Source organism: Parus major, chromosome 14 (assembly GCF_001522545.3).
Source record: "Parus major isolate Abel chromosome 14, Parus_major1.1, whole genome shotgun sequence".
NCBI lineage: Eukaryota > Metazoa > Chordata > Aves > Passeriformes > Paridae > Parus > Parus major.
The window spans coordinates 13040005-13052804 of NC_031783.1; the positions used below are offsets into that span (position 1 = coordinate 13040005).

A 12800-nucleotide genomic window follows, 5' to 3' on the forward strand; every position below is an offset into this window, starting at 1 on the left:
TCCTCCCAGAGAATACATTTACTACCACCTCCCTTTTCCCTGGGTGGCCTGCAGGAGAAATGCATAAATCCTCTGATGAGCAGATCCAGGGCAGAAGAAGAGTCTATTTCCTGAAAAGATTTTCCCTCCAGATTAAGGTGCCTGTCATATCCCTGCCTACCTCCAACTACACCTGAGGAAGTAGAGCCTTGAGCCCACACAGGGTCACTTTGACAAGCCAAACCCCCCCACAGCAGGGAGGGAAAGCTGCTCCCTCTTTCTGTCCTTAAGCAAAGCCTTTGAGATGCTTCAAGCCCTGGGGAACAAAGGATTGGGAGCCATCAACACTGCAAGGATGGAGCAGTGTCCAGCAGCTTGTTGAGAACCCACAGCACAAAATCTTGGTGTCATGGGCTCAACTCCATCCTCACCCTTCTGCTGGAGACCACACATGGAGGGTTTGGAGAGAAGGAGAACAAGAGCCAGGGCCATACCATGGAAACCTGAAATACAGGTCCTTGGAATTAAAGGGCAGAGCCAGATCGATGGGCTCCAGGCTGATGGATGGCAACAGGGAAGCTGCAGCAGAGGTGAATCATTGCTCCTGCACTGCCTCCAACAACTTTCCTTCCAAAGGACCAGCTTTTACTGAGCAGCTCCCACATCCACACTCTAGTTCTTCCAGGTGAAGAAATACACAGCAAGGACCCTGACCCACCTGCCCCCAGCTCTGCTGCCAGCACCTCCTTTCCCACAGCTGTGATGGTGCCTGCAGAAGTCAAACACTTCTCAGTTTTTCAAAGCTACTTCAGCTACTCCAAGTCAAGCCTAGAAGTTTCAGCATAAGGATTTGGTGGCAGGATGCTGCTCTCTTGCAGTTTCATGTACTTATAAGAAATATTCCACCTGGAAAACTTGTCCAGGGGCTCCAACACACTCCTGCAAGGCCTTAAGATGTTATTGGAAAAAAACAAGCCATGTCATTTGCAACAGCAGCTTAAAGGAAGAGGAAAATAATTAGAGGCAAGAGGTACAAAGCCAAAAGTGCAATTTATTGACAAGTTTCAGAAGTAAAAAGGCTCAGCATCTCTGCTCCTCATGGTTTAGATGTCTGAGCTCTTCCAAGGTACCTCCACCCACCACCTGTGCCATGCTTCATCTTCAGAAGTTGAAGTCTTGCTTCTCCACTGAGAAATCATACATCCCATCTTGGCCAGTCTGGGGCTCCAGGTCTGTATTCTCCTAGGAGGAAAGTGATAGCAATCACTTATAGGGCCTGCATTTGGATAAACCTAAGTTTTTTACAGCAAATCTGTTTTATTCTTGTTTTTAAAAGAAATCTAGCTGTTAATCTCAGCTCTGACAGAACCCCTGGAGACCAGGCCAAGCCTTCCTGCTCCTTGCAGCACCCTGAAGCTGCAGTGTCCCTGCAGCCCACACACAAAAGCAGCCAAGTCTTTGGGCTCACAACAGAAGCAAAAGGAAAAAGAAGTGGCTGCAGTGGTAGAAATCACTCAAATTAAATGTCCTGCTTGGAAGAAAAACAAGCCAGGACTGCTCAGTGAGATGTTCCCCTGGCATCCAGCCCCTCCAACAGGAGCTGGTGTGGAGAACTTCCTCCATACCCTCTCACAGGGACACCCCACAGACCTTGCTCTAGCAAAGGACTGAACCAGACCTTTGTGCCCTGCTGCAGCTCACACCCAAACTGAGCCACAGTTCCAAGGTCTGCCAGACCTCTGAGCCTCTTCCCTGATGCTTTCCCATCTGCAAGTCTAAGGCCAGGACCAAACATGGCATCTATGACAGTCATTGGACCCTTGCAGCTCCTGGCTGCTGTCCCATCTTCTTTTTCCATAGATTCCTTACCATGAGAAGGGTCAAGTAATCCAAATGCAACCTGAGCACTGTTATCAGCTGAGTAGGAGGCTGCCATTCATAGTGACAAGCCAGCTCAGCTCCAAAGGAGGAAACTTCTCCACATTTGGTATTCATATCAGTAACTGCAGTAACTCCAGCTGATGCCAGTTTAAATTCCAGCAGCAAGATGCTATCAAGGCATCCATGTCTGTTAAGCAACTCATTGGCTGACAACTTAGTGCTTTTACAGGCCTTTAAAAGCAGCTGAAAGAAGCTACAAGGACTATTCTGGTCATGTGGAGGTCTCCTCCAAAAACCTCTTCCAGTATCCTTAAACTTTGTGCTTCATTCCAGTGGTAATAGCTTCACATTTTCAGCTGAGAAACAGCAAGAGCTCACATACCTCACCAGAAAAGTATTTATCGATGATGTTCAGGGCAGCTTTGTAGACCATGTCATTCTCATGGTTTTGAAGTTCCTCAATTTTCTCCAGACCATCAAGTTCTTCCACCAACAGACACAACTTCTCTGTCTCTCCCAACTTCTCAGCTGCCTGTAACATTGGAAAACAGAGCATCAGTAACAGGTCTGAGATGGTCTTTACTGTAATTACAACTCTGATCTACAGGGCAAAGGATCACAGTTCCTGAATTTATGGTCCCTTCCTGATGCCTGGGATGTGACTGTGGAATACCAGTCTCTGCTGGGGGCTGCAAGCCAGACCAGTGAGCAGGGGATGAAGAGCAACACTTTGGGAACTTAATCTTGTCAAGCCCTCTGGACAGCCCAAGGGTATCCAAGAAAGAGAGAGACTTAATTTTGTCTAAGTTTTACTCCAAAAATCAAGAGTCATTGTTCTAACCACACAGTGAGAGCATTAGGCTCACTCCTTGCTGCTCTTTGGATTCAAAAATGCCATCCAGGATGAGCAGATCTCACCAGAAAGAGATTTGAAATGGTGTCCAGGATGAGCAGGATGGTTTTGCTGTCTTTAGCCAAGAGCAGGTTGAGCAGAGGTTTGAGGACACCAGAACGGACGAGCTCCACCACCTGATCCACTGTTGCTCCAGTCGTGAAGTTGGCCACCACCCACACAGCCTCCTTCTGAGCCTTGAAGTCACCCTAGAAAAGCAGCACAACAAAGGCATTGCCAAGCTTTAGGATCCCTCTAGGATGAGGGTGAGGCAAGGATAACCATTTCCCTTATATGCAGCTTTCCCAGCCCTTTGGGTGATGCACAGACACCTGGCAGAGCTGCCAAGAACAGCTCCAGGATGTTTCCATACAGGTGTACCAACAAATCAGGATGCTCAGGCTGCCCCCAAGGATCTCAACAGCTCTGAAACAGCCTGCTCAGGTGGCTCTGAGGCCAAGTGCTTCACAAATGAACCATCCCAGGCCTCCTGAACCCCATGCTCCTCCCGCAGCAGCGCTGTGCCCATCCCTTACCGTGCTGAGCAGCTCCACCAAAGGTGGCAATAACCCACTGGTGATGATCTGTTGGATCTGCTGGGAAGGCCCTGCTGCAATGTTGCTGAGGGTCCATGCTGCTTCCTTCTGGATCACTGGCTTGCCATGCCTCAGCAGCCGGGGCAGGACAGTCAGGACACCGGCATCGATGGCTTCCTGAGTCTGCTGATCTGTGCCTGTCACCACATTCCCGATGGCACGGAGAGCTGGAGACTAGACAGAGATTAGAGGAGATGAGGAGAGTCCTTACCTCGAGGGATATATGTCAGAAAGCCCAGCAAGATCCCTCCCTAAGTGCTTGATCCTTTGCACAAGGAGAGCACTGTGGGTGATGGCTGTTTATAAATGGCTCCGTCGTCCCTCATTTGCTCTAAGCAGCTTTCGTGTCTCTATCCAGCCTCAGCCAGCAGAGCAGTGGCTTGACAAGCAGGCAGTCAATTCTGCAGGCTGAGGGGACAGCACACCACAGCTGCCACACAGAACAAGAGCACTTCCCTTTCCCTCTCCTCTGTCCTTTCTACATTAAGGGACCAGAGGGCGGAGATTGCTGATTGTTCCCTACCATAACAATCAAATCTGGGCTGTCCATGAGCTCCACAAGCCTTGGGAGAATCCCTGTCTCCACCACAACTTGGATGCGATCATTGCAGCTATCAGTCAGGTAGGAAACAGCCCAGCAGGAGTCAGAGATGACATCCTTGTCCTCATGCTGCAGGAGGAAGGTGAGGACTGGCAGAATCTTCTTCACAGCATCCAAGGGAGGGCAGGGGTTCTTGTTCCTGCACAGGTTTGACAGTGTCCAGGTGATGTTCCTCAGGAACCCAACCTGAAACACAAGGCAGATGTAAGAGTCTCACCATCCCCAAGAGCCTCTCAGTCTGTGCTGTCCTGTGAAGGTTCTTACACACCAGAAACAGAACAGTGGGGCAGCAACCATTGCAGAAGGGCAGAGACAAACCACAGAGCAGCAGCAGGAAGCTTGAAGGGCAAGTTCAGCCCTTCCACATGCATATGCAAGTCTGCCTTGCACCAGCTTCATCTTATTCCTAGCCTGAGATAGTCAGAGCTGGATAAGAAAGCCAAAGATGGAAAGGATTGATTTGGAGTCTGTTTGGCATCCCCAGTTTTGTGCCTAGGCAGGGCCATAAAAGCACTTTGGAGTGGGGTTTCATTCAATTATACAAAGTTTGTTGTGTACAAGGCAGACAATGGACTCACCCATCACCCAAGAGATTAAATGAAATGAAAATGAAGGTTATTTACTGGAGTGGCAGGTGACACCAGAGCCAGCAAGGGAGGAATCACATCACGAGCAATAAGAGCATCCCTGTAGAGAGGGCCATCCCCTGGACAGATAAAAAGGGTTGGTCATTGCATCTGCCCAAGTCACAAGACAGTCAACATCAAAGAACAACCACATCTGCAGGGCCAGGGCTGGGTGACCCACCAGCCACACACCATTAGGCATTTCCAGGTGGGAAGGATTCACTGGGCAGACTGGAATGCCAGCAGGCCAACCAGGCATGACCCATTCTGCTCTCCCTGTGGTGACATTAGAGGGTTAAACCATCCCAGCAGGATTGAGCCTTGCCCTTGGCTTTGGCCAAAATCCTCTTGCAGGGCTAACACAGGATCTCAAAGGCTGCCAGGCAACACTAAGGGGATGAAGGGTTATGTGGTTCAATAGGGGCAGCAGTTTGAAGACAAAGCTGCAGGGAAAAGTGCACCAATGCTTTATCTCCCCAGCAGAATCGCAGAATATTCCAAGTTGGAAGGGGCCCACAAGGATCATAAAGTCCCCAGCTCAGTCAGGGACCTCCAAATGCCCCTCCAGGTCCCCTCACCTGCGATGTTGCCCAGGGCCCACACCGACTGCTCACTGATGTGCATGTGTGGGGAGGACAGCAGGGAGATGAAGGCTGGGATGGCCCCTCCCTCCACCACCATCCTGGTGTGCTCCGAGGTGCCAGAGGCAATGTTGGTCAGAGCCCAGGCTGCTTCAAACTGCAGGGCAGCATTGTCAGAACGGCCCAGGAACTCCACCAACCTGGGGATAATCCCCAGCTCGATGATCTGATTGATTGGGGGGTCCTTGTGCCTGGACAGAATTCTCCTGTGAGAGAGGACACAGCACAGCCAGACATGAGGAACCCTGCATGGTGCCACCACAGCCCATAGCCTTGTGGCCAGGCACAAGGATGTGGCTTGCAGGGGAAGCATTGATGGTTCAGCATCCCACCACAACAAACCCTCAGCAGAGGGGTTGCTGTACAGAGGGAAGACACAGCTAAAGGTGCTGGAGCAGGGTGTCTGCTGGAAGGAAAGCCCTGACATCCTCACAGCCATACTCACTGGGAATGATGTTGGTCCCAGTTCACTGGTACAATAGTTTGAGCCAGCCAAGGAAGCACCAGCAGGGATGCAGCCTCTCCTGGGCACTCAGGAGACACCCCTGCTGCCAGCTGGGTGATGATGGCACCCTGTGTCATCACTTGGAGTCCCCACCCTTGTGGGCACAGCCCTGCTCAGTATTGACCCTTTACAGAGCCAGGCTCTCCAGTCCTTGTCCTGCCCAAGCATCTGGCACTCGATTTCTTGTGGGATCCAACATAATCCCTGGCACAGCACAGGCAGCACAGCCAACCCCTTGGTTGGCTTCACACAGGACTGTGAGCCAAGCACAGCACACAGGCCACAGACCAGGCACCAGCTGAGATTCCCATGGCCAGTTTGGGTTACCAGGCTCCTTCTCCCTTTGCCATCTCTCTAGAGAGCTCCTGACACAGGAACTTGCAGCGTTTTGCTCCCAGCACAGCTCCAGCAGCTGGGCACGTACCTGGTGGCCTGGGTGGCGAGCAGCTGCAGCTGGGTGTCATCCCCATTCACGGCTTCCACAATCTCCTCCAAGGATGGCTGAATAATCTGTGTCACAGGGAATGATTCAGAGTCAGCCAGGGCTCCCTCTGGTTTAATCTCAGCACTCAATCAGCCGTCTAGACCCGGCTCAGTCACCACTTCATATCTAAGCAGTGTCTATTCTTTATGCAACACAGTTTCGAGATGAGGCAGAGGAAGAGAATCCACAAAAGCCTTCAAGGCAACTAATGCTTGTAATCAAGCAGTGAAAGAGTCACTGACACCATAATGGGCCTGAGAGCTCAGTAATTACCCCTGGCTGTGCAGGGAGCCAGACAGGAGCAGCTCCCAGCCACCAGCCTGTTCTACCTGCCATCAAGGGAGGCCAGCAGGACATCATCACCATGAAAAATTGCAGAGGAAGGCCAGGCACTCCCCAGCACTGGGCATGGAGATCAGGAATGGCACCAGCTACTTAATCCAGGTTAGCCCAGCTGGAGTTGGTAGTGGCCCAAGTAGGGGATGGGCACTGATCCTGCCCAGGTGCAGAGCACCAAGCACTCACCACCTCATCTTCTCTGTCTTGTCCCAGAGAGGGAATCTCCTCCTTCACATGAATGGAAATGTTTCTGCGCTTCAGGATCTGCTCATCCTTCTTGGCCTTTCTCAGCTCAACACTCACCTCCACCCTCTGCCTCCGCAGGGTCTGGGGGAAGAAGAACACCATCCCACTTGTATCTGCATTGCCCCAATCCCCAGGGAGTTCATCCCTGCAGCTCTCTGCCCCATGTTTCCCACAGGAGGAAACAACTCCTGCAGCTCCTATGTCCTGGAGGGTGATGTCAGGGATGGGACAGAGGAAGCATCTCCCTCAGTGTCTCCCAGGGACATGGGCTGATGGATGAACCAGCAACCAGTGGGTGTTGTTAAAAGTAGGTTTTCTGAACCTGAAAGGCAAACCCTCATCTCTTCTACCAGTTTAAATCAAGCTGACAGGTCCTACATCTGATATCCCATACCAGCCCAAATTCCTCAGGGATATCTGCTGTGGAGAGCACAGCAGGCTGAGCCATCTCCCTTCCCCAGCCCACAGCCCCCTACCCAAAACTCACATCCCCCTTGCCTGTGCCACCACACTCCTTGCAGCCCAGCCAGTCCCACACCCCATCCCAAAAGCCACCCAAACATCCCAGCTGAAGGTATCCAGAGCCATTCCCCTGCTCCATCACACAGGTAGGTTTGGGACCATGGACCTTGAGAAGCCTCTCCATCAGCTCCTGCCAACAGTGAGCTCTGCTGGGGTCCAAAATGCTGGCACAGGCAGGTGGGTACTCACAGTTTCATCCTTCCCCTTGTTCTTGAACAACTTGATGTGCTGGCTGTGCTTCCTGCCCGGCATCTTGGCAGAGTTCAGAGAGGTGCTGGACACCCTCACGTGCTCTTGGGGGTCAGCACAGAGAAGGGTCAGGTCACAGCTGCCCAGTGACATCCCCTGCCAGCCACAGGGGCTGGGAGCCTCCACTCCCACCAGCAGCCTGGGCCACACATTGCCACCCCACACTCCCAGCAAGGGAGACACTGGAGATGCTCTGACCCAAGCAGTGCTTGGTAGGATCCTCACACACTGCAGCTGAGCCACTGAACTAAATACAAGCACAAACTACCACTTAATATCAGGCTACAGAAATTACAGCTGCTGCAGGAGGAAGCCAGACACAGACACCCCACGGTGGCAGGAACACCCCCTTCCTCCAGCCCTGGTCCTGGGGCTTTTACATTTGTTTTGACGCACAACCCAAGCCTGGCGAGGCCTCTTGCCTCCAAAAGGAGCAGCTCAAGGTCAGATTTAAGGACACACATGCAAGCCTCTCTCACTCCACCACAGAGCCCAACCTGGCTTCCTCTACCTTTCCTTTCCAACTAGGAAAGGCCCACAGTCACATGCAGGGACACAAAGTGATAAAGTTCAGCTGATAAAAAAGAGTTCTGGAAACCCAGCAACTAGTACAGGCTTCCATCACAAAAAAGGGACAGGTAAAAGTAATTTCTAAGCACATCCTAGCAGAAGCCAGAGATATACACACAAATAAACCAAGACCTGGCCTTCAGACAGCTTTTGTCAGAAAAACAAGGCTTCCAGCCAGCATTAAGGGAGATGTTTTCAAAGCAGACACCCTCACAGGACCCCTAAACCCAGGTTGTGCATCAACACACTCAGAGGCTGATCCCACACAGATGGTGCCTCCTCTCCTCCCCTCCAGGCTTAACGCCAACACCTGCAGCTCAGAGCAGCTTCCAAGGACTCCCTCACACCATCCTTTTAAGTTCAAGGTTTTGGTGTTTTTATCATCCTCTCTCTTCCTGTTTCCTGTCCCAGTAACCAAGGCCAGGCACCAGCAGCATCAGCTCTTATCCCATGCAGCCAGCTGCCAAACTCCTCCAGATCCCAGAAGGACCAGGCTAAGCCACCCTTTGGCTCAGCCCAGCACAGCCTTAATTCTAACACTCAAACCTCAAGGTCTGCTCCAGCCTCCCCTCCTCTGTTCCCCCAACAGAGCCAAAGGCTCCAGAAAGCCTCTTCTTTTGGGGGAATCTTTCTCCACCCTTCCCAGCAGAAGGGCACCACATCCCACCCATGAAGCAGGCCCAGCACAGCCCCAAACCTTATAGGGCAATAAAAAAGACTAATCAACCACCCAGCACCCCAAAGGGAGAAAAAACCACTTACCCTAACTCTACTTCATTCCCCACTACCCCCAACTGCCTCTTTTATTTCCCCCATGGGGCCACGTACCCCCAGTTCCCCTCCATGATTGGCTCTTCCCAGGACAGCCCCCTCCGTTATCAGCACCTGCTCCCTCACCTGGATGCACCTGGAGGATGGATGGATGGATGGATGGATGGATGGATGGATGGATGGATGGATGGATGGATGGATGGATGGATGGATGGATGGATGGATGGATGGATGGGGTTTTCTTCCTGTCTGGGCCACCACTCAACCCCCAGGCCTCCTCCATACATTTATGCTTTGCCAGCTTTGGCCTTGTTTTTGGCCAAGACCCTTTGTGGGTGATGCCAACCTGTACCTGTACAGTGTCCTGGGCTGTGGAGGACAGTCTGGAATCTGCCACTCCATCACTGTGCAGGGCACAGGCAGCCTGGGGTGCCCCTTTTTTTGTCTGGGTAGCTTGTGGGTGGTGCTGCAGGCCAGGAGAGCATCTCCTCCAGTCAGCAGGGGCCAGGACAGGCAGAATCAGCTGCACAGAGGTTGCAAGTGAGCCAAGACAGGATTAAGCAACTTGGAGCATCATCAGGCACTGAGCTGCTGGCTGGCACAGGAGGGAGGTGGCAAGGAGAGAAACCCAGCAAGAACCCATTATCTCCATGAGTCCTTTAGATTTTGGCCAGGAGCTGCTGGGCAGCTCACAAACTGCTGTGCTCTGTGCCCATGACAGCCTCTATCAGTCAAGAGATATTTCCATTTGTGGACCCTTTGCCCCAGTCCTGCTCTTGCTGCTCTGGCCAACAGGGACAGCAGCTCCCTTACCCCCAAATAACCACTGCAGCAGGGCTTGGCTGCAGCACTCTGGGCAGTTCTGGGGACTCTGAGGTGCTGAAGACATCCTGGCTTGGCACCCTCTCCACACCATCACCCTTTTTAGCAAAGCCCCTTAAAACCCTCTCGGTGTGTGCAGAGGTGCCAGTCTGGTCCAGCCTATGGGGAAGGGAGGAGTAGTGTTTCTCAAATGGTAGGGAAAACAGCAGTTGAAACATTTAATTAAAATCTGATTTTAAACTACTTGACATCTTTTTCTACAAGGGACATGGGGAACAAAGACACTCAGAGTTGCTGGGATGCAGATGGGAGCAGCAGCCACCACTAGGGTCTTGCACCCTGCACACCCCTGGGCCTCTGCACCTTCCAGCTATGCACACAGAGCCATTCCAGTCCAAATTATAGGAATTCAGGGAACAGTTAGTATTGCCCACCATGGAAATACCTATGGAGACATGCTGTGCCATACCCTGGCTGCTCTAAGTCCTGGATTCAAGTCCTGGGGTCACATAAATTCTGCATTTCAAGGCAAATAAAATAAGTTGTACACAGCTTTATGTGGAAGGTGATGGGGGGGTTTGAGAAAAGACCTTCAGATAAATCTGTTGTTTGTAGGCATTAAAAAGCCAGTTGTGCTAATCCTGGCTGCTGTGATTTTAAGCTTCAAGTGCCACTGGTTGCATTATCTTGTTTCTTGGCTGCTTGAGACAGGAAAATTACATTTCAATTGCTTTTTAATTCAACTTAATCTGGTGCAAAAGTTAGCGTGCACCCTCTAATTTTGTTTTCTGAGCGGTTTGTTTCCACTAATTCCTAATCAGCCAACACTAAATCAAAACAGGCCTGGCTCAAGCTGAAATAGATGAGTCCTTGCAGCCTTGCCAAGCAATTTAATTAAATTGGCTTAAAATCACACCCCAAGGTAAGTGGGGGCAGCCTCCTGCACAGGCCAGCCCCCAGATTTTGGTCCCCTGCCTGGAGAGCTCTCGCCCAAGGTGCTGCAGGATGTGAATGTGAAACAAGGCCAGGATAAATTCATGGTTATCCTGGGCTGCTCTTTTTCTCCCTGCTCCTTCCATTCCCTCTCCACCTGCCAAGCACAATCAGCCCCATCCTGTTCAGTTCCCTGTCACTTCCAGCACACAGAGAGAGAGGATGGGGAGAGAAAAACACATGTAATGGATGAACATCCCTCTCCTTGTCCTTCACTCTGTTCCCTGATGTCATGAGAGGTGGCACTGCCATGCAATCAACCCCAGGAGCAGGCTAAGGATGAGGGGGTTGGATTTGAACCCGTGCTGAGGACACAGAGAGATCGATATTTGCCAAATGGGGAAGGGAACAACCACTGGAGGAAAGAAAAGTTTCGGGTTTCAGCATAATAAGAAGGTATCACAGCTAATGGAGAGGAAAGGAGATAAAACCCTAAATCTACATGACAGTGTCCCCTGAGCTCAGCCTTGTGTGCTCAAGCTGAAAATCCACATTGTGACAGGTATGAGAAGCTGTGGTTCCAGTGTAGGGGTTTTTTTGAGGCTGTTCTCCCCCACTCTGCCACCCTTCACCCTATCATTGCACCTCAGTGAGGATCTCCCTGGGGTAGATTTAAAAACACTCATTTTAAGCCCTGAGAGAAAAGCCCTGATTTCTGTGTTTTTCATGTTTCCTGCATGGATTTGCCCTCACTGTATGTGGCATCTCTGTGGCAGGGAGAGACGAGGCAGGAACACCACGGGATCCATCCTGGGGTGCTGCACAGGCACAGCAGCTGGTTGGAGCAACCCCTCTGTGAGAGGAGAGCCTCAGCTGGTGGAAGGGGAACACAGGGAGGGGTCCCTGCCAGCCCCTGAATGGCTGCTCTCACACAGTGTCCTCTCTGTCAGCAGCAGCATGGTTTCATTAAATGAACATCAGCAAATTAATTTTACTCATTAGTTACACTAACACTATGGAAATATCCATGTGGGTTCATGAAACAGCCAGTGATGTAAGTGCCGGTGGATTATAGAATCATGGTGTGTCCTGAACTGGAAGGGACCCACAAGGATCATCAGTCCAACTCCTGGCCCTGCCCAGGACATCCCAACAATCCCACCCCATGCCTGGGAGCAGTGTCCGAACACTCCTGGAACTCTGGCAGCCTTGGGGCTGTGACCATTCCCTGGGGAGCCTGGGCAGTGCCCAGCTACCCTCTGAGGGAAGAACCTTTTCCTGATATCCAGCCTAAACCTCCCTGACACAGCTTCATGCCTTCATGGATGTGGGGCATTCCTAAGTGCGGCAGGGAAGGAGCCTGGAAATTCCCCCTTTTTCAGTTTGGATCCATCCCCACGGCACACAATCCACGAGGGAGGCAGTGTTTTCTCCACAGGCTGCACTGGTCCTCCTGGGGTGGCAGAGGTTGGGCAGCTTGTGACCTCCCCAGCAGCAGCCAGCAGCTCCTTGTCAGAGCTATTGTTGGTGCAGCCACCACGGGCGGGAGCCGGGATCGGAGCCGCTTTGTGCCAGGCACGGAACAGGCACGGAATAATGACAGCCCCCATCTGCTACAGTCTGTCTAATCAGGACATGCAGAAGGTGGGAGAAGGGATTTATTGTTATCTCTGCCTTGCTGCTGAGCCAGAGGCAAAGCTGAGCACTGCATCTGGATTTTCTGAGGCTGAAGGTTCAGTTTGTGGTTTCCTTTAATTTAGTGGAGCAGCCTCAAAAATGTGGTCCTGCTTTTCTGCCCCTGTTCCTCTGCAGCCAGGGAGCCATGAGGATGTGTCAGTTCAGAGAATCATTAAATTGTTTGGGTTGGAAGGACCCTAAAGCTCATCTAATTCCAACCCCCTGCCATGGGCAGAGGGACCTTCCACCATCCCAGGTTGCTCCAAGCCCCATCTAACCTGGCCTGGGAGACTTCTAGGGATCCAGGGGCAGCCACAGCTTCTCTGTGCAACCTGTGCCAGGGCCTCACCACCCTCACAGGGAAGAATTCCTTCCCAATATTCGATCTAACCTTTCCCTCTGGCAGTGGAAAGACATTCCCCCTTGTCCTGTCCCTCCATCTCTTGTCCCAAGTCCCTCTCCAGCT

The 12800-nt window shown here is 51.7% G+C and overlaps 1 protein-coding gene across 1 annotated transcript; it reads right to left on the reverse strand.

The window, feature by feature from the left end:
* Positions 1-1010: 1010 nt before the first annotated feature.
* On the reverse strand, positions 1011-7607 carry KPNA7 (karyopherin subunit alpha 7). The gene is made up of 10 exons (XM_015643065.2): positions 7502-7607; positions 6731-6871; positions 6146-6231; positions 5154-5422; positions 4573-4655; positions 3872-4135; positions 3289-3522; positions 2779-2961; positions 2243-2392; positions 1011-1221 (listed from the first exon to the last, which is right to left on the reverse strand). The coding sequence occupies exons 1-10, from the start codon at positions 7562-7564 to the stop codon at positions 1141-1143; spliced, it is 1554 nt and encodes a 517-aa protein (XP_015498551.2). The 5' UTR covers positions 7565-7607; the 3' UTR covers positions 1011-1140.
* Between the last annotated feature and the right edge of the window lie 5193 nt (positions 7608-12800).

Excerpts from the sequence above, each read along its gene's own strand:
- KPNA7 (XM_015643065.2), bottom strand. The coding sequence starts at position 7,564 with ATGCCGGGCAGGAAGCACAGCCAGCACATCAAGTTGTTCAAGAACAAG. Across the intron at positions 4,656-5,153 it reads GGCCCTGGGCAACATCGCAG|GGGATGGCCCTCTCTACAGG; the intron begins GTGAGGGGACCT and ends TTATCTGTCCAG. Across the intron at positions 2,962-3,288 it reads TGGTGGAGCTGCTCAGCACG|GGTGACTTCAAGGCTCAGAA; the intron begins GTAAGGGATGGG and ends CTGCTTTTCTAG.